At 51.6% G+C, this 22151-nt stretch overlaps 1 protein-coding gene across 1 annotated transcript; it reads right to left on the reverse strand.

The window, feature by feature from the left end:
- Positions 1 to 55: 55 nt before the first annotated feature.
- On the reverse strand, positions 56 to 21525 carry Arhgef40 (Rho guanine nucleotide exchange factor 40). The gene is made up of 24 exons (XM_032918402.1): positions 21420 to 21525; positions 18744 to 18941; positions 16922 to 18155; positions 16671 to 16838; positions 15781 to 15907; positions 13755 to 13851; positions 13562 to 13642; positions 13337 to 13453; positions 11336 to 11431; positions 11131 to 11246; positions 10662 to 10788; positions 9580 to 9702; positions 9359 to 9502; positions 8109 to 8719; positions 7759 to 7993; positions 7383 to 7469; positions 5499 to 5714; positions 4401 to 4571; positions 3291 to 3468; positions 1984 to 2088; positions 1624 to 1767; positions 1004 to 1134; positions 691 to 737; positions 56 to 565 (listed from the first exon to the last, which is right to left on the reverse strand). Exons 1-23 carry the CDS (start codon positions 21420 to 21422, stop codon positions 696 to 698), a joined length of 4551 nt encoding a protein of 1516 aa, XP_032774293.1. The 5' UTR covers positions 21423 to 21525; the 3' UTR covers positions 56 to 565; positions 691 to 695.
- Between the last annotated feature and the right edge of the window lie 626 nt (positions 21526 to 22151).

A 22151-nucleotide genomic window follows, 5' to 3' on the forward strand; every position in this document is an offset into this window, starting at 1 on the left:
TGGCCTTGGTTTTATCTTCTGAATCCTACTTAGTGGTTATAGGGAAGTACTGAAGTCAGTTCAAACACCTTAATCCAGAGGCCTGGGCTGGCTCCTGGGAGTCAAAGTGAGAGTAAATACATTTAATGTAACAATAGTATAATAACAGTAATTACATATAAAGTCTGCAATGCCCACCCCATCTCCTTCAGTGGCTTAGAACACTTCATTTCCCGTGATACCCCAGAATGGACTTCCATTCAGCCTGGCAGAGATGAGTCTTCTGGGGAGAATAGTGGGTCGTCATCAGAGCAGTGTCCCAGGGGTGTGCAGTTGCATAGCAAGAGGGACATTTCCCTGTCCCCAGTGCATAAAGGCAAGCAAACAGGGTCACTTTGGTTCCTGCAGCAAAAGGCACCAAGCAGGGAAGAGCTAGACAGTGGTGGCAGGGGAAGCTCTGGTCCCCGCCCTCCTCTCTGTCCCAGGAAACAGAGGGAGGGAACCTGTGAGCTTAGGTCCTCCATTTTGTCCCAGTGGCATCCCAGCCAAGAATGTGCTGAGAAGGGGCTGCAAAGCTGGATCTTCTCTGGAAGCCAGGAGAGAAGAGGGTAGATGGGTTGGGAGAGGCAAGAAGCTGACTTCCAAGCACCCGAGGTCAGGAAGGAAGGTCCTTAGAATAAGGAATGTGGGGAAAATGGGGTGTTGACTCACCTAGCTCACAGAGGCGTGGTGGGGTCACTCAGGGCTCGGGAATGACTCTGAGGACACAGAAATTGCAGTGTTTAGATATGGTCTCTATTGAGAGTGTCTCTCCCTGCTCCTCAAGATTCTTTTTTGACCTCTGACCTTGATGCCTCTCAGCCAGGCCTAGAGGAGAGGAGAAAGGCAGACTGGATAGCAAATCCAATCTGAGCATCTGCTGAGAGTTTAATATTTGCTTCCTCTACTCCCCAATTTGTCAAATGGTTAGAAAAGCCCATCGAGACAGAGACCACCTGTTCCCAGTCTTACTGCAGGGACTCACCTGCCTGGATAGCCCTAAGATCCCGCCACTGCTCAGAGCAGGAGTACTGCTCCCAGGGTTGGGGGACTGCAGGCTGGGACTGTTTCTTGGTCCTGGGGACACATCTCCAGAAGAGTCAAGTGTTTCTGAGGCTGGAGGGGAAGCTAGGGTGAGAATAGGTATGAAACCCTTCCATATTACCTTAACCAAGCTCCTCTGGCGAGGAAGAAAAAGCTCCATAGCAACAGGAAGCTGTGAGTCACCATAGCAACCCAGTTGCAAGAGAACCCCCCTACCAAGAGGCAGGAAATTGTCAGCAGCATCATTAGAGCAACCAGGGAAGAAGCGACAGGAAACTAAGAATTGCCGTGGTGAACCAGGAGGGTACAACAGGAAGCTGAGGCAGTTTCCATAGAAACTCAAGGAGAGCTAGAGAGAAAGGTACAGAAGTGCTTCTTAGCAAAAGCCTGCTGTAAGCATCTCCCTAGCAACCAGATGGAAGGCTCGTTTAGCAATGGGGAAGCTGTATGTAGTTGTCATGGCAACCGGGCTACTTGGCTAGAAAAAGGAATTGCTCAGCAATAGGCAGCCTGAACACCATGACCCAGCGGTCGGGGGCCACCCCTTGAGAGGTGCCTCACCCAGGGAAATCTGCTTGACGTCCAGATCCCAGGCCTCCTCCTCGACGCGGGCAGGCAGGGAGCAGGCTCCCGGTGAGAGGCCGGGAAGGGACGGGCCAGCATGCTCAAAGGATGACACGGCTACGGAGGCCCGGGTTCGGGCGGCTGCAGAGAGTGGGGAGTTGGGGTGGTGGGGTGCTGGTGTGGAAAAGTCGTCCTGGCTCCGTGGAACAGCTCACAGAGGGCTTCCCAGGGAGTCCCACATTTTGGGAAGAGATGCCCACTTGGCACCTCAGTATCCTTCCTGGGGTCTCCCCATTGATTTTGTATCTAGGTCTGACTCTCGGAACATCCCCCTCCCCCCAGCACTCTGGACCTCACCTCTTCCAGTGAGCAGGGCACTCAGTGTCCGTTCCCCAAGGGCTTTAATGTCCAGGAAAGGTTTATTCCCAATGCCCATGGAAACCATCTGCTGCACTCGGAGCTCTAGGGAACAGAGACCCTGTTTGTTACTTTCTCTTGGCCCTCCTGCCTCGGTGTCCGCACAACCCTGTTCACTCTCTGGTCTCTTTCTCAACTCTCACACCTCTCTTCTTTCTTTTGACTGTCAAGGCATGGACTGGGATAGTAAGTAACCTTTCATTTACTTCTTTTAGTCATCTGTTCTCTTCTGTATATTTCATCCTGCCCATTTGGCTTCCTCACCACCTGATTTTGTGCGTGCGTGCATGTGCGTGTGTCCCTCTGTGTGTATGCACGTGTGTGTGTGTGTGTGTGTGTGTGTGTGTGTGTGTGGTTAGAGGACTCGCTTCTGGAGGAAATTCCCGTCTTAGCCTCCCATCTCTGTAGGAGTGATGAGATCACGATGTTCCTGTTACTACATCTGCAGTGCTGCTGACTTTTATGTGGGCCCTGGGGATTTGAACACAGGTCCTCACACACACTTGCATGACAAGTACTTTTACCCAGTGAGCCCTCTTCCTGGCCCCTGACTTTACAGGTAACACTCAGCTTGCCTTTAGCATGGATATTAAGAGCAAGAGTTGTTGTTGTTTTTTTTTTTTTTTTGCACATCTGTGTGGTTTATAAAGTGCTTCCATGCGTGTCAACCTACTCTGTCTTCCTCATCACTTTAAGCTGATGGAAGTACTATGCAGTTTTCAGATGAATAGAATGATTCAGAGAATCAACACACACACAAAAAACACAAATTGAAACCCAGTACTAACCTACAATAAAGAAAAGATAATTAGTCCAGGTCACACAGTAAGCAAGGAACAGCAGTTCTTAGACCCCAGTCCACTGAGTAGTTCTGCACCTCTTTTGTGGAGACGTTTGCTCTTGTTCCTTGGAAGTTTCTAGCTTTCTCTTTTGTCTTAGCAATATCTTTTAAATCAAACTTTGAATCTGCACCCTCTCTCTTTGGTTCTTAAAGACAGATTTTCTCTGTGTAGCCCAGGCTGTCCTGGAACTCATTCTGTAGACCAGGCTGGCACTGACCTCAGAGGTCCACCTGCTTCTGCCTCCCAAGTGTTGGGATTAAAGGTGTGGGCCATCACTGCCTGGCTGAAACTTAAGAAATCTTTTCTATCTCCTATATGATTTCCCAAGCCATCTCCACGCTCTCCAGAAAACCTTCTCCTGTAACTCTGATTCCAAGCAGAACATCCCTATGGCCTGCCCGTTACCCTTGTTGTGGGCTGCCTGTCTCCACAGAAGCTGGGCAATAGAACTTGTCCACTTGAGTTTAGTCTCTGGCGAAGTGGCCTGCAAAGTGTATGCTTCTCGTGCACGCCGTCGCCGAAACCACAGTTCGAAACAGAGTCCACTGTCCCCGATGTTTTCTGTCAGCCCCATGTCAGCGGTCTGAGGAAGGGCAGAAGAGACCGGGTTATGAGGACGGAGGCGTCTCTCACTGGGTGGCACCACACTGGCAAGTGCTATGTTTAGCTTGGTTGATGTTCGGTAAACATTTGCTCAACGTTTGTCAGATACCAGGCAGGCAACGCTGCTTAACAGGCCTAAATGTACAGCGGGGAAAGTGAGGCTCACTCAGAGACACGAAGCGACATTCTCCAGAGTGTAGTAGTATTAGCATGACTATGCTATTCCACCAGGGTGTGTGTGTGTGTGTGTGTGTGTGTGTGTGTGTGTGTGTGTGTGTGTCTTTTTCCTCATACACCAGGGACCAACTCAAAAGACATGAGTATACTCTCTTTTTTTTTCCCTAGACAGGGTTCCCCTGTGTAGCCCTGGGTGTCCTGGATCTCACTCTACAGACCTCAGGCTGGCCTCAGGCTCAGAGATCCGCCTCCCAAATGCTGGGATTAAAGAGCACACCGCCACCCACCCCGGCAGATGTGTGTTCTTAACAGGAAGGTGTTTTTCCATCCTATTTAAAAATGCCTCCTTAGGGGGGCTGGAGAGATGGCTTAGTGGTTAAGAGCACTGACAGCTCTTCCAGAGGTCCTGAGTTCAAATCCCAGCAACCACATGGTGGCTCACAACCATCTGTAATGAGATCTGGTGCCCTCTTCTGGGGTGTCTGAAGACAGCTACAGTGTACTCATACATAATAAATAAATAAACCTTAAAAAATGCCTCCTTAGTCTTCTGTAGGAATTATATAAAGACCCAAAGGGGTTCACCAACGATGGGGGTCTCTTTCACCTCCTAGCACCCCGAAGGTGATGACTGGAGGCCAAAACCTATTTTAGGTGATGAAGATTCTGAACCTGGTCTGAGGTTGAAGTTACAGAGCATTCTGAGTTCTCAAGGACCCACTCCGTGCGGCATACCTTGAAAGCCTGCTTGTAAACAAAGGTCTCGGATCCTCCTTCAGAACCCTTCAACTTGCTGAATAAGAGCAGGTCCTCAAAGAGAAAGACATGGCGTAGGCACTTTTTCCGGCCACAGATGACAGTGAAAGGGTCCCGATGCAGGAGCTGTCCCTGTTCTCTCAGATCTATCTGGAGAGAGAGAAGGAACGGTCAGTCTAGGGGGCCTTCTTTGTGACGTTATGGTATGTAAAGGATTTAGAGGGAAGGGGCCTAACGGACTGTCTGCTGGCATGGTCAGGAAGTCAGCAAGGGCTTCCAGACCCTATCCACTGTCTCTCCTGCACACAAGTCTAGTGGCACAGTCATTCTTACAAAGATAAAAAAATGCACTGCAGAGTCGGTGCCCAGCCTGCCATGGGGAAGTCCGTGCACACCGGAGATGCAGAAGGAGAACCAGCAAAGAGCATGGGTGGGTCCACCTAGAGCGGCGGTTCTCAACCTTCTAACACTTCGACACTTTGATACAGTTCCTCGTGTTGTGGTGCCTCCCCACCCACAAACGATAAAATGATTTTTTTTTCTGGAGCTGGGGACCGAACCCAGGGCCTTGCGCTTGCTAGGCAAGCGCTTTACCACTGAGCTAAATCCCCAACCCCGATAAAACGATCTTTGTTGTTACTTCCTAACTGTAATTTTTGCTACAGTTATATACATCATAGTGTAAATGTCCGTGTCTTCTGATGGTCTTAGGCGACCCCTAAGGGTCTTTGGATCCTCCAAAGGGTAGAGACCCACAGGTTGAGAACTGCTGATCTAGAGGGCGTTCTGGATCTGGAATCAGTATGGGAAAGAGATTAGGTCGAGGAAACTACGGTAGGCCAGAGAGGTAGAGCAGACAGGGAATGAGGAGGATTAGGGATAGGACAGAAGAGCGCTGTGCAGATAGAAGAGCAGAGGATGTTGGCTGAACTTCTTATTTATAGACAAGGCAACAAAGGGCTAGCCAGAGCCTAGGGCCACTGACCTCGGCTCTGGCTCTGTGGCCACCAGCCCACACTTTCTAGGGGTGCAGAGTCACACAGTGTGAGGAAGCAGAGCTGGAGCCCAGGACCTTACCTCACAGCCCCGCACAGCTTCCACAGCGAGCAGATCTCTGCCTCGGGCCTCTTGTTCCTGGAGCAACTGTACAGCAGCCCTGAGGGCCTGGCGTTCGGAGCTTAGCTCAGGCCCAGCTTCCCTCAGGAGCTCCTCCAGGAGCTGTGCATACCGAGCTAGCTGTTCCAGAGGCTGCTGCAGGGCCCGGGGCAAGCAAGGGCTGCCCTCCATAGAACCCTAGGGTAGGACCAGAGCGGGGGATGAGAAGAAGGGTTGGGGCTGGTAGGAGCCAAAGTCCGAGGATAAGAGTGTGAGAGGCTGGGTACAGGCTTTGGGAAACAGAGGACCAAATACTCTTAAAGGTAAAGAAAGGGGCCTGCAAGACTCAGTGGGTAACGGGGCTTCTTAGCCTGACAGCCTGAGTTTCATTCTCAGGATCCACACTTCAGAAAGAACTGACGCATGCAGGTTGTCCTTGGCCTCTACATCTCTACATGGACACCACAGTGCATATGTGTGTGTGTGTGTGTGTGTGTGTGTACATCTGTATATGTGTGTGTGCACATGTGTACACACATGTTCCAATAATAAAAATGTAAAAAAAAGTTTTTTCCTTTTCCGTTTCTTTTTTACTAAGAGAAAGAAAAAAGTAGAGGTAAGAGAGACAGCCCAGAACCTAGGGGAACTTGCCGGGCTGGAGAGAAGGCTCAGTGGTTAAGAGCACTGACTGCTCTTCTAGAAGTCCTGAGTTCAAGTCCCAGCAACCACATGGTGGCTCACAACCATCTGTAATCAGATCTGATGCCCTCTTCTGGAGTGTCTGAAGACAGCTACAGTGTACTCATATAGAATAAATAAAAAAATCTTAAAAAAAAAAAAAGAAAGGAACTTGCCACCAAGCTTGGGAATCAAGTTCCATCCCTGGGACCCAGGTAGTGGAAAGAGAACCAACTCCTGTGAGTTGTCCTGTGACTTCCCCACCTGTGACTTGCAGCTCTCCTGTGCTGGAGGAGATCCCAGGTCATAGCAACGTAAGCCCTCTGGCTTTTACAGCCCTTTTCACATCTTTTCATATGAAACCCTTCGGTCCTTTTGCTTACGGTTGGACACGGTGCATACTGCCCTTGCTTATCACATGCAGAAACAGAGAGGCCTAGGGGCTGGAGGGATGGCTCTGCGGTTAAGAGCACTTACAGCTCTCGCAGAGGACCCGGTTCAGTTCCCAGCACCCACAGTGGCTCACGACCACCTGGGACTCCTGTTTCAGGGGATCTGTGTTCTCTTCTGGCCTCCTTGTGCACTGGGCACAGTCATAAAACACATACATACCTGCAGGCGAATAGTTACACACATAAAATAAAAGTAAATAAATCTTAAAACAAGTGAGCAAGCAAACAAACAAAAACCCAACAACAAAACAAACAAAAAACAGAGGCCCAAGGAATCAAGTTCCGCCCAGATTCCTTCCAGTGGGGGTTCTGGGTAAGAGCCCGGCCTCTTCTGTGTCTCAGTGCAATGCTAGGAGACCCTCTTGGTTCCCAGACAGCGGTCTAGGAGGTTACCGGAGATTCCTGGAGAATGTTCCTGGGTTTATCCACGGAAGATTGTTTTCCCTGAGAGTTCAAGGTGAGGTGAGTTCTTAGGTCTTCCTGGTCCTTTCTCCTAAAAACATTTTCTCATTCTACTTATATTTTGTCTGTGTGTGTGTGTGTGTGTGTGTGTGTGTGTGTGTGTGTCGACATAAACATACTTGCAGTCAGTCAGAGGACAACTAACCATCAGGAGTCAGTGCTCGCATTTTAGCGCGTTGCTTCTGGAACTCAATTATTGGTCTTGGTGGCAAGTGTCCTTACCTACTAAGCCATCCTGCCGACCTACTTTTCTAAGAGCTGAAGGAAAGTTTACCTTGACCGAGGGGGTGAGCGCAGTCAGACCACTCTCCAGTTTATGCCTGTGCTTCACGAACTGTGCATAGAGGTTGAACTGGTCCCCCTGTGCCAGCAAGGAAGAGATAGTGAGTGTCGCTGGCTGGCGACGGATCTAAATGTCTTCTCCCATCCCCACTAACCAAGGAGGGAGAAGCAGAAGGCACTCTGCCTGCCAAGGACTAGAACGGTCCTTTGAAGAGACAGTGAAGTCCACACAACACTTGAGGACAAGTAACACAGGGCCAAGGTAAGGAACGGGGCCCTCGGGACTTCTCAAGTGGGAGAGGGTAGCGGGCAGCAGCAGTGGCGGGATGGTGGCTAGGGCAGAACACCGGAAGTGGCGCATTGCTCACATGGCGAAGAAAGCAGGCCCCAATGCGCAGAGGATGGGCGGTGCAGCCCTGAAGCTCTTGTAGAAAATGGGTCCCGTGGAAGCTGCGAAGCCTCTCTCGGACACTCAGGGCTGCAGCCCAGGTGCAGCGAAGCCCAGGAGTTAGCTCAGGCCCAGGCGGTGGCACTGGCTCATTCAGGGTGGTTATGTATTCCTGTTCACAGTCAATCAGTTCAGACACTAGGCGCTGCTGGGCACTGTGGGTACAGCCAGAGTAGCAGAGGTGTCACTGGCATGGGAAGGAATCACTAACCCCAATAGTGTAATGTCCTTTCCGCCTGCCTGTTAGAAACAATTGGTCTGAACTCTCACCTGATGCTTCGTTTGCGTTCCATTCGAGGGGTACCTATTCCCCAGGGTCCATCTGGCCCTCCAGCCCGGCCCAATAGCACGTGTTCTCGGGGTGAACATGTCCTATCTACCACTTCAGTACTGGTGACCTCCAGTCCTCGGATCAGCACAGCCCTTGGGGGTCTTCCATCTGCTTCTGGAGCTAACTCAAGAACTTCTTCCTCATAGTCCTCTCCACATGGGGTCAGAGAGCAATGTGATGGGGCTGCCCGTGGCCCAGGGCTGTTGGGAAGCAGGAGGGAACTGAGGCTGGGCGAAGGACTATGGGCTCCGTGCTGGGCCCCTGCGCTGCTGGCACTGTCTGCCCGACGTCGTCGGTGGCTTCTAGGACTGGCTTCCTCTCCCAGCTGCTGCTGAATCCTCCTTTCCAGCTCTTGGCAGCGTGCCCGACATCGGCCCCACTCTCGAAGGGCTGCGGGGCTACCCAAGTCTAGGGCCAGGGCTCGCATCTCTTGGAAGGTGCCTGCACTGGGCTCTGGGGCCCTCCGCAGGGCTAGGGCTGCCAGCACAGCTTCACGGCCAGGCCCAGCTCCTGCCAGCCGAGCAGAGCCTTCATCTACCCATTCGTGTGCCTACAAAAACCGAACAAGTCGGAGGTAGAGAAAAAAGGTGAGGACACACCCTCACGTCCAAACACATATTCCATTCCCAATGGCTTCCCAGGAGCAACACCTTCCCGCTCTTCCCCTGCCCCAGCATCCCAGTATACGCATGTTATTTGGAGATGGCATGGGCACAGAGCATGGAGTCAGGTTTGTACTAAGCCGTTGCAAGTAGGGCTTTATCTAACTTTCACAGCAGATGTGTAAATGCCTACAGAGGACCTTCCTCAGGGTTAAGGTCATTCAGCCTGGGTAGGCTAAAAGTCCAAGCTGAGAAGATGGGCTTCCAAGGTACCACTCTTCTCTCTCTCTCTCTCTCTCTCTCTCTCTCTCTCTCTCTCTCTCTTCTTAAGATTTATTTATTATGAATACAGTGTTTTGCCTGCATGTGTGCCTGCAGTCCAGAAGAGGGCACCAGATCCCATTACAGATGGGTGTGAGCCACCACGTGGTTGCTGGGATTTGAACTCAGGACCTCTGGAAGAGCAGCGGGTGCTCTTAACCACTGAGCCGTCTCTCCAGCCCCACGTTACCACTCTTAACAACTGCCTGACCAACCACTCCAAGCTGAAGAGACAGAGCCAGCTCAGAAGGGTGTTCCGTACCCACCTGCTGGAAGAAACGCTGTAGCCTCAGGGCCCGATGGAGGCCACTCTCCACCTGCTCCAGCCGTTGTTCAAAGATATCTAGAATTTTCTGGGACGTGATGTCTTCCTCCAGAGCCAATGCTTCCCGGGCTTGGACTAGGCGCTCCTGAAGAAAGGCTGTGTTCACACTTGAGTTTTTTTTCCCCAGTGACACCTCCACTCCCATCTCCTCTCCGTCCTTACCTGCACCTCAGTGCTAAACGCTCGGAATCGAAGTTCTGTCTCTTGTAAGACTGACAGCGAGTTCCCAGGTATGGTGAAGCTGGCCAGCTGCTCTTCCCCTGGGCCAGACAGCCACTGCAACACCTGAGACAGAGAAGAAGTCTGTGAGGATGGGGGGAGTCCGGGTGGTGGTCAGGCTAAGGCTCACTCGGCCGATACCACCCTGAGTGTGGTCATCTTGGTCTCACTGGTGCTGCGGGATTGATAACAACGGATGATAACTGTTCGTTCCCTCAGGATTAAATGAGAAACTGGTATGTCATCTCTGGTAAAACGCCACAAGAAGCAGAGCTTGCGGCAAGATGAGGAGACAGATAAAACTGATACGAACGAAAGGCAGGAGGATGAAAGTTCCTTGGATAACAGGACCAAGAGGAATTCCACAGTCACTGAACCCGACTGAGGAGTGGGCAGGAGACCTAGGCTCCAAGCCCGAAGGACAGCCCAGGAGATGGTGCGTATGTGTGAGTGGGTGTCCGGTTCCACCTTCTTATGTAGAACTGGGTGGAATCTCCGACTTGTTCTGAAACGTTTGGCTAATTCTTTCCTCTGAAGAAAGTCTGGAAGTTGGGGTGGAGCAGCTGGAAGATGAGAAGTCTCAGAACGTTCCAAAAGGCCGGTGCCAACAACAGCCACTTCTGAGCTCTGTGCTGAATTCACTTCTCATCCTGCCCACCTGGGTGCTGTACTTAACTGTCACTCAGCAGCAGCGTCTCTGGCCTAGCAGAGCTAGATCTCAAAGCTAAGCACTTTAAACCCTAAAATTCTGTTCTTAAAATAGGGTTTTAAATGGGTGGAGACGGCTAATCAATAGAGACGCCCCACCCCCCACCCCGATAGAACAGCAGAAGCTGAGAGGCAACTTCTCCAGAACACAAGGCCCTGGCTCCCCTGTAGCGCTGACTTTGAGATGACCCTTCTCACTCTAGGAGCGGGAGGACGGAAGCTGGAAGGGTGCGCGGTCCATGCTTAGTACGAACAGGGATGCTCATAAGCAGAGGCTAGGCTCCCAGGCTGTGTCAGGGAGATGGGGGTCTCCTCACCTGCTGGACTTGGCGTAGGCGTTGGCGTTGTTCCTGCTGCTGCACCCGTAGGTTGGACAGACGCACGAGCTGGTGAATGGCCTCATCTACTTCCTGGTATAGCATAGCTGGGCCTGGGCCCTCTAGCCTGGGGAAAGCAAGGTGATTGAGCCTCTGCCCTGGCCAGGCTTTCAGTTCCGTCTTTGTACCCTCAGGGATGCAAACATCAGAGGTGTCATGGCACTGGGAATCAGACTCGTACTGTAACCTCCCTTACTGAATTAGCCTGGCTGAGATATTTAGCATCTTTCGTCCTCCGCGTCCTCATTTCTAATCATAACTAACACACGGGGAAGTTGTGGGGGTTATGAGCGTAAAGGCACCGTATCGTGTCCGGCTCAATTAGAGTAAGGATTATCTGTCACTTAAGGTTTAAGACGGCTCTCTGCGGACTCCCTCCCACTTGCTTCTGCACACCCATCTCTCTCACTTGCTGCTATGCGTGGAGCGCAGGCGCATCAGGATGGCCCCTCCGTTCCTCTGTAGCGCCGTCAGCCGAGGATCTGCCAGCACCTTTTGCAGGGGCTCAGGCATTCCCACCGCCTCCTGGGGACAATGAAACCTTTTGAGCTCCACCAGAGAGTGCCCACCCCAGTCCCTTTTACATTCCCCCGTTATTCCACGTCACTCCTTACCTCTTCTTTGGCTTCTGCCGCTCCCTCTAGCTCCTCAATGGCCTGCCGAACAGAGGTCAGCACACCTTGGCACAAGGTGCACAGCCTTGCCACCTCCTGAAACCCACATAGAGAGACAGAGTTAAGGGATGGGGTCCAGGGTAAGAAATATACTGGTGTGACCCAGGCTTTTAATCCCAGTACTCAGAAGCTCTATGAGTTTGATGCTAGTCCGGTCTACAAAGTGAGGTCCAGGACGACTAGGGCTATGAAGAGAGACCCTGTCTCAAAACCAACCAACCAACCAAAAAAAACAAACAAACAAGAAAATGGAAGCAAGCAAGCTGGCCACAGGATGGAGATGGGAATCCTGGAGACTTGTGTGGAAATAACGCTGGGGTCAGTTGCTGGTTTTCTTGCTTTCAAGTTATATAGTATTGAGCAAGCTTATAAACCCTACAACTCATTTTACTCAATAGCAAAGTGTAGGTTTTGTTAACTTTAAGGAAATGATGTTGGCCTGGTACCAAGCACGGCTGGGGCAATACAGCTCTGTGTGAGCTTCTCCCACGTCTCTTGCCTCTGCTTTCCCTCTGATACACATCCACGCTAAGAAACCCTGTTTGTATCCATCTGTTCTTGTGTTCATTCTCCTTCTATTCTGAAATACTCACATTTGGAATCATGGGAGCGTGAAGGTGAATACAGAGGCCACCTAGAGACCATGCACAATTGGTCTATCATTTGACGGTGAAAGATCCTGCACGCTGTGGATACTGGTGTAGTGAGCAGGCACAGAAAGGGGCACCGTCTCCGGAAGTGAGGTAAAGAGACTTGCAAGGCCACATGGAACCAACTTCTCAACTCTCAGAACTTTCTAGAAGCCCACGGAACTATCGCAAACACCTTTCTACTTGTTTCATGATATCTTGGTATCTCCCACTAGCAAGCATACATTACATAATGTCAAGTTAAGAATTTGATGTACCTGTCGGGGGTAGGGAGCTGGAGAGATGGCCCAGTAGTTATGAGCATGTGTTGCTCTACAAGAGGACCCAAGTTTGATTCCCAGCACTCACAAGTAGCTGACAACTGCCTGTAACTCCAGATTCACGGGCTCTAATGCTTCTGGCCTTCAAGGACACCCACACACATGGCATCCACTCAAATAGACACACACACACACACACACACACACACACACACACACACTTAAAAATAAAATAAATCTTTAAAAAAATTTAAAAAGAATTTAAAAGTTTGGGTGGTAGCTGGAAAGGTGGTTCATGCATTAAGAGCCCTTGTTGTAACTGGGTGGTGGCAGCCCATGGCTTTAATCTCAGCGCTCGGAGGCAGAGGCAAGTAGATCTTTATAAGTTCGAGGCCAGCCTGCTCTACAGAGCTAGTTCTAGGAGGCAGCCAGGTCTACACAGAGAAATTCTGTCGAAGAAGGAGGAGGAGGAGCAGCAGGGGGGAAACTTGTTGCCCTTGTAGAGGCCCATATCTTTTTTTTTTTTTTAAGATTTATTTATTTATTATATATAAGTACACTGTAGTTATCTTCAGACACACCAGAAGAGGGCATCGGATCCCATTACAGATGGTTATGAGCCACCATGTGGTTGCTGGGAATTGAATTCAGGACCTCGGGAAGAGCAGTTGGTGCTCTTAACCGCTGAGCCATCTCTCCAGCCCCCTAGAGGCCCATATCTTATGACTTCTGTAATTCCAGGGGATCTGATTCTTCTTTTAACTTCCAGGGCAACACACACAAGTGCAAAGTACACACATACATTCAGGAAAAACATTAATATGCAATAAATAAAAAAAATCAACAATTCTTTTCCATCTTCCCAATGGCCAACATTTGTTCCCAGTTCACGAGTCAGAACTCTTTTCTGAGCCGAATGGAACTGCATCTTTCCCAGCCCCATGGTTATGTTTGTGTCTGTCTCTTCTCCTAGACTGTCCTGAGCTGGGTCCTTTCCAGCTCCCAGGACCCTAGGTGCTGAAAGAGTTTACCTGATGTATCTCTGCCCAGTGGTTGGGGGAGAGGTCCCTGTGACCTCCTAAGTCCCACTGTAGCTCCTCTGGCTTGGCCACTCTTTTCAGATCCTTCTCTGACAGCAACTCAGCTCCCTACAGACACGAAAACAGGAGTTTTCTGCACGGGTGATTCAGACCAATCTGCGAGATCAGCAAGGTTTTCCTCCCCTCTCCATCACTGATAGGTGGGAGACAACCGACCTGGAAGCCACAGAGTTCTTCTGGAGGGTCTTCATGAGTGAGGATCAGCAGTCTCTGAATGAACGGAGGGTCGCCTGAGTCCTAAGGGCAAAGAAGAATATCCCTACACTTGGACAGTTGAATGACCTGGAACGGCTGCCACTGGGGAAAAGTGAGAATCTAGGGGACAAGACTCACTCAAGTAGTTGGTTACCTGAAGCTGACTCAAGGCAGGAAGAAGTGCTGGAGGCAATGGGGGCGCCTTGCGAAGGTCAAGGAGGATGGTCAGCCCCAATAATTGCAGATCAGGCCTGTGGAGGCAAGGATAGCCAAAAGTGTGTGTGTGTGTGTGCGTGTGTGTGTGTGTGTGTGTGCGCGCGCGCGCATGTGTGTGTGTGTGCACGCACGCGCGCACATGCATGAGACAACGAAGAGAAACCAAAGAAGAATACAGATCTTGGGGTACAGAGCTAAACAAAACATTCTCCGCAGAGGATTATCAAATGGCCAAATAGCCAAATAGCACCTAAAGAAATGCTCAACATCCTTAGTCATCAGGGAAATGCAAATCAAAACAACCCTGAGATTCCACCTCATACCAGTCAGAATGGCTAAGATCAAAAACTCAGGTGACAGCAGATGCTGGCAAGGATGTGGAGAAAGAGGAACACTCCTCCATTGTTGGTGGGGTTGCAGACTGCTACAACCATTCTGGAAATCAGTCTGGAGGTTCCTCAGAAAATTGGACATTGAACTACCTGAGGACCCAGCTATACCTCTCTTGGGCATATACCCAAAAGATGCTCCAACATAAAACAAAGACACGTGCTCCACTATGTTCATCGCAGCCTTATTTATAATAGCCAGAAGCTGGAAAGAACCCAGATGCCCTTCAACAGAGGAATGGATTAAAAAAATGTGGTGCATCTACACAATGGAGTACTATTCAGCTATCAAAAACAATGACTTCATGAAATTCATAGGCAAATGGAATGAATTAGAAAATATCATCCTGAGTGAGGTAACCCAATCACAGAAAAACACACTTGGTATGTACTCATTGATAAGTGGATATTGACCAAACCCTCGAATTCCCCAAGATGCAATCTACAGATCTCAGGAAACTCAAGAAGAAGGATGACCAAAGTGCAGATGCTCCCACTCCTTCTTAAAAGGGGAAAAAAATATCCATAGGAGGGGATATGGAAGCAAAGTTTAGAGCAGCTACTGAAGGAATGACCATTCAGAGCCTGCCCCACATGTGGCTCATATATATACACAGCCACCAAAACTAGATAAGATTGATGAAGCTAAAAAGTGCATGCTGAAAGGGACTGGATATAGATCTCTCCTGAGAGACACAGCCAGAGCATGTCCAATACAGAGGTCAATGCTAGCAGCAAACCACTGAACTGAGAATAGGACCCCCTTGGGGGGGAATTAGAGGAAGGATTGAAAGAGTTGAAGGAGCTTACTATCCCATAAAAACAACAATGCCAACCAACCAGAGCTTCCAGGGACTAAACCACTACCAAAAGACTATACATGGACTGACCCAGGGCTCCAACTGCATATGTATCAGAGAATAGCCTTGTTGGGGCACCAGTGGAAGGAGAAGCTCTTGGTCCTGCCAAGGTTGGATCCCCAGTGTCGGGGAATATGGGGGGCAGTAAGGGGAGTGTATGGGGAGAATACCTGTATGGGGAAGGGGGAGGGGAGGGGATGGCGGCTTATGGACAGGAAACTGGGAAGGGGAATAACATTTGAAATGTAATAAAAGAAATATATCTAATAAAAATATTAAAAAAATACAGATCTTCTGGTTAGCACTAACAGGCTTTGGAAGTTAGTACCACCATATTTGGGAAGCAGTGAGCAAACAGTCAATGTCTGGGCCACATGCCCAATAGGCAAGCTAACAATCAAGAGCCTACACTGACATGGCTATTGGGTCAGGGGGCTAGAACTCTATGTGCTATAATGGTATAGATTCAAGGCCATAGCATTTGTCAATAAGTACTCAATGTACACAAAGTGTTTGTTGGATAAATAGATATAGAGAATCAGCAGGGTTGACTTTGAAGGTCATAAAAGATATCTTAAAAGTCAGATTTGAAAGGCCAAGGTCAAGGGCTTGAAAATCTGAGGGTTGAAATAGCAGGCCAAGGTCTTTCAAAGGGAAGCAGGTCATCCTGACTCTGCACATGAATGCCCAGGGTACCCACGCCTGTGATGCTTACCTGAGCAGTGAGTGGAGGTAGCGAAGAGCAGTGCTCAGTGTCTCTTGGGAGGGTGAGGGCTCCTCAGGAAGGCATGGAGGTGGAGGCGTAATCCTCAGCAGAGCTCTCCCAGTCTGATCTACCCCTCCTGAAGACAGAAAGTGGCCAGGCTGTCCTGGCTGGGATCAATCTTTGACCACTTTCCCTCCCTTCCACCTTTCCCTTCCTCCCAAGTCCACTTCACTTTTCCAAAGCCCCTTCCCACCTACCCTGCGTGTGTGTTTAACATGTCCTTGTTTGTGCGTATACATGTATACACGCATGTAGAGGCCAGAGGTCATTGTAAGATGTCTTTCTCAATCACCCCTTCCCCATTTTTTGTTTTTGTTTTTTTTCAAGACAGGATCTTTCTGTGTAGCTTTGGCTGTCCTGGAACTTACTCTGTAGACTATGCTGGCCTCGAACTCAGAGATCTGCCTGCCTCTACTTCTTGAGTGCTGGGATTAAAGGTGTTGTTCATCCCCTCCCCACCACTGCCCAGCTACCACCTTTTCATTTTTTTTAAAGACACAGTTTCTCACTGGATCTGGAAAAGCTCTGGTTCAGCTAGACTGGCTGGCCAATGAGTACAAGACATCCACCGGTCTCAGCCTTCCCTTTCTTCCCAGTTTTGGGGTTACTGGGTCCACTCTTTTTTTTTTCTTTCTTTCTTTTTTTCGGAGCTGGGGACCGAACCCAGGACCTTGCGCTTGCTAGGCAAGCGCTCTACCACTGAGCTAAATCCCCAACCCCACTGGGTCCACTCTTATGTGGACGCCAAGGATCTGAACTCAGTCCTGGAGCTTACGAATCAGGCACTTTGCCGACTGAGTCGTCTGCCCAGCCCCTTCTATTCACGGATGCTCACTGACCAGTCAAAATGAAGAATCCAGATGACATCAAGTCCCAAGCTATAAGTGGGTCATCCGAAGCAGAAACTGGGGGAGTTTCTTCTGGGATGCTGTCTCCTTTTACGTCCTGCATAGTCTCCAGGGGCTGTGTTGGAGGCTCAGATGGGAACCATTCAGGACCTGTGGATCCTGTGCAGACAGATGTAGGGTTACTCTGCTCCGTTCCCAGTCTACTCCAGTCCCCTCCCTTGGTCCTTGCCCCTGGATCTCACCTGCCGTACACTCCGGGGGCAACTCCTCTTTCTCACTCTCTCTATTCCCCTCTTCTGGAGGCTCGTAGTCTTCTGGGGGTGCAGGCTCTTTTTCATCTGCTGGCTTGAGTTCCTCTTTTGATTCAGACTCTGGCTTCCCAGAATCCTCTTTCTCCTTAACCAGGCTGCATTCTACAGGTTCCTGTTCACTGGGTGAGGGCAGACTAAGGACTTCCGGCTGTCTAGTCTCTTCTTTGTCCCGGGGGCTGAGTGGGGTACTCTCCCCTCCCCGGCTTACAGCACCTCTGCCCGCAGCTCGCTTCTTCCTTCTGTTTCCTTTGCCGGTTCTTCGAGGGGTATCAGGTGGTCCTTCAGTCCCCTGGCCCACTCCTCCCACAGCCTCCCCTGACAGAAGGCAGGATTCAGAGGCTTCTCCTGGAGCCTCTGCCGGGGGCTCAGGTGCCTCGAGGACTGCTGCATCTGGGTCTGCCTCAGCCCCTGAAGGGGAGTCCGAAGAGGCTCCCGTACTACTACCCTCACCAGGTGGGCGTGTCCCATCCTGATCCCGAGACCCCGGGCCTTTCTGATTCATCCATGCCCTGTGTCTCCGGTGCCGACCCTTCCCTCCAGTGGTCTTACGAGCGGGTACTGTGCGAGTCCTGGAGAGGCCTGAGGCCTCAGCATCTATGGGGCTTCCCCTCACAGGCAGCGTCACCTCTAACAGCTCCACGTATTCACCCTCTGGACCTTCTGCAGGAGCATTGTGTCCATCTCCAGGACTCCGGGTACCAAGTACCTCCTCAGGGAGTGGAGAGCTAGGAAGCCCCGGAGGTCCAGAGGGCAGTTCCGGAGGCAACGTGCTTGGCTGATGTCCCACCATGAGGCCCTCTTTGTGCACAAATCTTGGGCAGACGAGCTCAGCCCAGGGTAGTCGTTGAATTCCAGAGGGTGTAGACAGAAGGCAGGTGCTGAGACGCCCTGTTGGCCGGTCCTTGTTAATGCCTTGTAGCCACTCGGGTGTGAATAGGTAGGCACAGGCTTCATTGGGCACTGGGAGCTCCTGTACCCGCCCACCTCCTGGCGCCAGACATTTCAGTGCCAGACGGGGTGCTTGGGCTGCAGAAGGCACTACCTGCAGGTAGAAGTCTCCAGGACGCAGCAGCTGCCAGGGAAGGGCTGCTAGCTGCACCACCACTTGCTCGTGCAAGCAGAGTGGCCAGCCCTCGTGGAAGAAGAGGAATCCACTATACTGGGCCTGGAGAGAGAAGAGAGAGGCTGAAGAAAACCAGCAGGAGGGGGCTGTGAGAAGAATCCCACAGTAGGCAGGACTGGCCTTCCGTCAGGTGGGTTAAAACCCCCAGGGGACAGGAAAGGAAGACCAGACGAAAGACCCGGATGCTTTGGTGGAAGAAGCTTTCCTAGAAAGCTAGTTTGTCTGTGTGGGAAGGTAAGGACCCCAGTCATCACAGAGATCTGCTCAATCTATGCCACTGCCTTGGCGGAATCAAAGACAGTTACGCTGGTCTTTCTATCTGTAGAAATGGAGAATCTTTTCTGAATCGCAGCGTCTGAGTCTGAGGCAGTGTTTTAAGATATCCGCGAGGAGACAATATTTGAAACTTGTTCTGGAAAAGTCAGGGACTCTTAGGGGGAGTCAATATGTGTTAGGAGGCAATATTAAAGGGAAATGAATGCCCCTGAATATTGTTAGTATTTGAGTAGTCACAATCACGAGAGGTCAGCAAATGAGACCTAAGGGCTCCTGTGGAGAACATCATTGGGAAGACTGTGTCTCTAACTGGGAGGAAATTAGCCTGGCAGAAAAGGGTGGACGGCCACTCACACAGGCTTCCTGCTGGACCTTGGCAAGCAGGTGCTTAGCGGGTACCAGGAAGTCCAGCGTGTACCTCAGCGCATCCTCCTGATATGTCCTCTCCACCACCTGGAACACCTGGCCCAACAGGGTTGGGGCTGTGGCTTCAAAGGGTGGGTACAAGGCAGCGAGCGTGCTCTGCACACAGTCCTCCACTGGTTCAGGCTCCTGGTAGAGACAATACCAAGCTATAGACACCTAGACATTCTAAGCATGGCTCCTTGGGAGGTGCCTGGTCTGCAGACAGCTTTGTCCCATGTCGTATGTGCGCAGTGAGTAATCACAAAACGCTGGCTGGATGAGGCAAAGGCTAGCAAGGAGGGGCCTGGCCAGTGAGTACACAGGGGCTTACTGTGGCTGCGGGTTTAAGCTTTGAGACCTTGGCTTTAGTGATCCAGGAAGAATTTATTATAAATGACTCAGTTCAGGGTTGTGAATTGAGGTGACTGGACTCCAGGAGAAAAGAGGCTGGGCCTGTCTGATGATTAAGAATTCCGGGTTGGGGATTTAGCTCAGTGGTAGAGTGCTTGCCTTAGCAAGCGCAAGGCCCTAAGTTCGGTCCTCAGCTCCAAAAAAAAAAAAAAAAAAAAAAAAAAAAAAAAGAATTCCGATACATGGGGTGGGGTATGGGGCTTCTACACAGCCATCTTGCCAATAGATCGTCCCAGAGCTCACCATCCAGATACCTTTATTATAAGTGAAGGTACACCCACTCACAGACTACTGCATCCTAGAGGTGGTTGGCTGGTGGGTGGGAAGAAAGAAGACTGTGGCTATCTCGGGTCTTTATAGCATCTCTTTCTTCCATTCCCAGAACCTGTGGGATTGGCCACAATGGATTGGGCGGAGCCATTTGAAAGAAGATAAAGACATACCCAAAATTCTTGGAGAGGAGAGGATGTGGTCTGATGCTATGTATTCCTGCTGGTTTCTTTTTCTAGTTCCAGAAGGTTCTGTCTGATAAGCTGGACCCGCTGTCCGAAAGACTAAGCCGTGTCCCATTCTGACCAACTCCCTAAGTGAATCATTCACGGGCTACCTTTCTTCACCTCGCTTCCTAAACAACAGCTCTTGGGGTCTATTTCTTTGCAAGTACATATATGCCTCAAGATGGCTTTTTTTTAAGTTCCTTTTACCAGAAGTCTGGAGTAAATGAGGAAAGTACTCTGTAGTATTTACCTCTCTACCTCTCTTTGCATTTATTATTAGTTCTCTACCCATTGTAGACGGTCCTGCTTTCACCCCAAGACAAAAATTACTTATTTTACTCTCAAATCTCTCCAGCCAGAGTTGCTTAATCCAGGCTGTTTGGGAAGATTAGGATATTCAGACACCCCAGAGACCAGCATTCTGTGTTATCAGCGCACAGACTTGGCTCCAAGGTGTGGGCGAGCAGACAGACCCTCAGTGTTCTCAGGACTGTGTACGTGGGTGGGAAGAAGGGTAGGGGTGAGGTTGAGTGGGCCCGAGCTCTGAAGTTAGGATCCGGGGAGCTACTGCTTGAGCAGCGAAGCAGCTGCAACCCATTAGGGGCGGTGAGCTCATGGCTGAACAAGAGTCGCAGCCACAGGAAACGGCCTCGGCAGGAGGGGAGGAGGGGTCTGGAGCAGGCGGAGGTGGGCAGGAGCCCAAGACACCAGGCCTCTGGTCGGCTGGGACCAAAAGGCGAGTGAGACTGAGTCAGCGCTCACTGGCCTAGTTCCTGTCTTGCTTCCAGCCCTCTGAGCAGGGTGATGCTTCCCAGGCTCTCCGTAGGCATTGCCCTGGCAGGGCCTCTCCCCCTCCTCCACGCTGCAATGAGCATTATAGGCTGCACCCGCCTGGGCAGTGGGCGCCCTCGCCGCAGTACTCCAGCGTACTTCTGGCCGGAAAGTTCCCGGCTGAGTGTTCACTCGCGTTGACACGGGCTTCTGGTACCCTGAGTTGCTGCTCTCGGAGCCTCTACTTCGTGCACGGGATTCCACCCAGCCCCCTCCCTGCAGCCGTAGTGCTCTGAGGCAGGCTTTAGTTCCCTGCAGCTGCCTTGGGGAACTTTGTCCCAAAAACTATGGTTTTGGCTCTGGCAACGTCACGCCCAATTGGCACAGCGGAACACCCCCTACCCACCCTCAAACAGCCCCCTTTCTGTGAGGGAATTTCCCTTTGGACATGCCCTTTGGCCCTAGCCCAGCCACAGCTGTGGCTAGTCCCCCAGGGCCGGATGGGTGGGCCCATCTCACCGGGTTTGGGGACAGGGATGGAAAATGGTGGTTCCAGGCAGGTCAGTTCTCATGACCCAGGACAGTGCCCTTTCCAGGGCTGCCGCCAGACCAACTCTCAGAGGGTCTCCAGGAGTAAAAAACTGGGATAGGGAGGGGGAGAGAAAACTCAGCAAAAGAAGACTGAGCAGGACCAAGAAGACCGGGGATGGGATGTGTGCAAAGACCATCGAAGGATGGGGAGGTGGCACAGAAGAAAGAAAGGGTCACGGTAGGGACTGGGCAGGCAGCAGGACTGCAGATCGAAGAAAAGAAGAGGGGGGATGGGAGGGTGGAGAGTCTCCGAAGCGCCGAGCAGCTCTAGGCGGGCACAGGAGGCACGGGGCTGGGGGCCCGGAGCGGGCTGCGCGAAGGCCGAGGGGACACCGGGGTGATTCGCGGGACTCACCATGGCTCGGCGTCCGGAGGTGTCCCACTCTTGGGCGGGCGGGGCGGGTGAGCCACCGCCTCCCTCCGGGCGCTCAGTCTCGCCGGGTCTAGCTGCAGGACAGCTCGCGCTGCGACCGCGGCTCTCCCCGCTCGCTCGGGAGCCCAGGCCGCGGGGCCCCGCCAGGGAGGGCCGAGACGGCCGCCTGCACCGCCCCGCCCAGCCCGGGACCCCAGCCGAGACACCCCCCCCCGTCCCCCGCCGCAAGCCTCGCCTCCGCTCCCCTAGCTGTCTGCGGCCAGCCCGCCCCGCCCCCTCCGAGAACCGCCCAGCCGAGGACGCCCCGGGTTTCCCGCGTCTTCTTCGCTCTGCGGGATCAGTTCAGTCTCAGCTCGGGACCCTGCAGGGGACCCGCCTAGGTCCCAGGTTGCCCGGCGGCCAAAAGGCTTCTTCTATCTCTAGAGTCCATGACACTTCTCCCGTGTGTGGCCCGGCTTGGCAAGGTCCTGGGCCCAGATCTACCCACAGGCTTGGGTTCCCTTTAGGAAGAGCTGAAGGCCGGGGAAATTAGGGTATTCCCCCAAGGCTTGGGCGTTTGCCCGCCCTTCTTCCCCTTCCACCTCCTTGGGTCTCAAACCTCCAGGCGACTACAATGGGCTCCTGTGTGCAGCCTGGGGAGGGCGGGGGATAGGGGGGAATTACGAAGTAAAGGCTTGGCATAGGGGGTATGTGTCATGGCTAAGAGGCCTGGGC

The sequence above is a fragment of the Rattus rattus genome, chromosome 12 (genome assembly GCF_011064425.1).
Source record: "Rattus rattus isolate New Zealand chromosome 12, Rrattus_CSIRO_v1, whole genome shotgun sequence".
NCBI classification, from domain to species: Eukaryota; Metazoa; Chordata; class Mammalia; order Rodentia; family Muridae; genus Rattus; species Rattus rattus.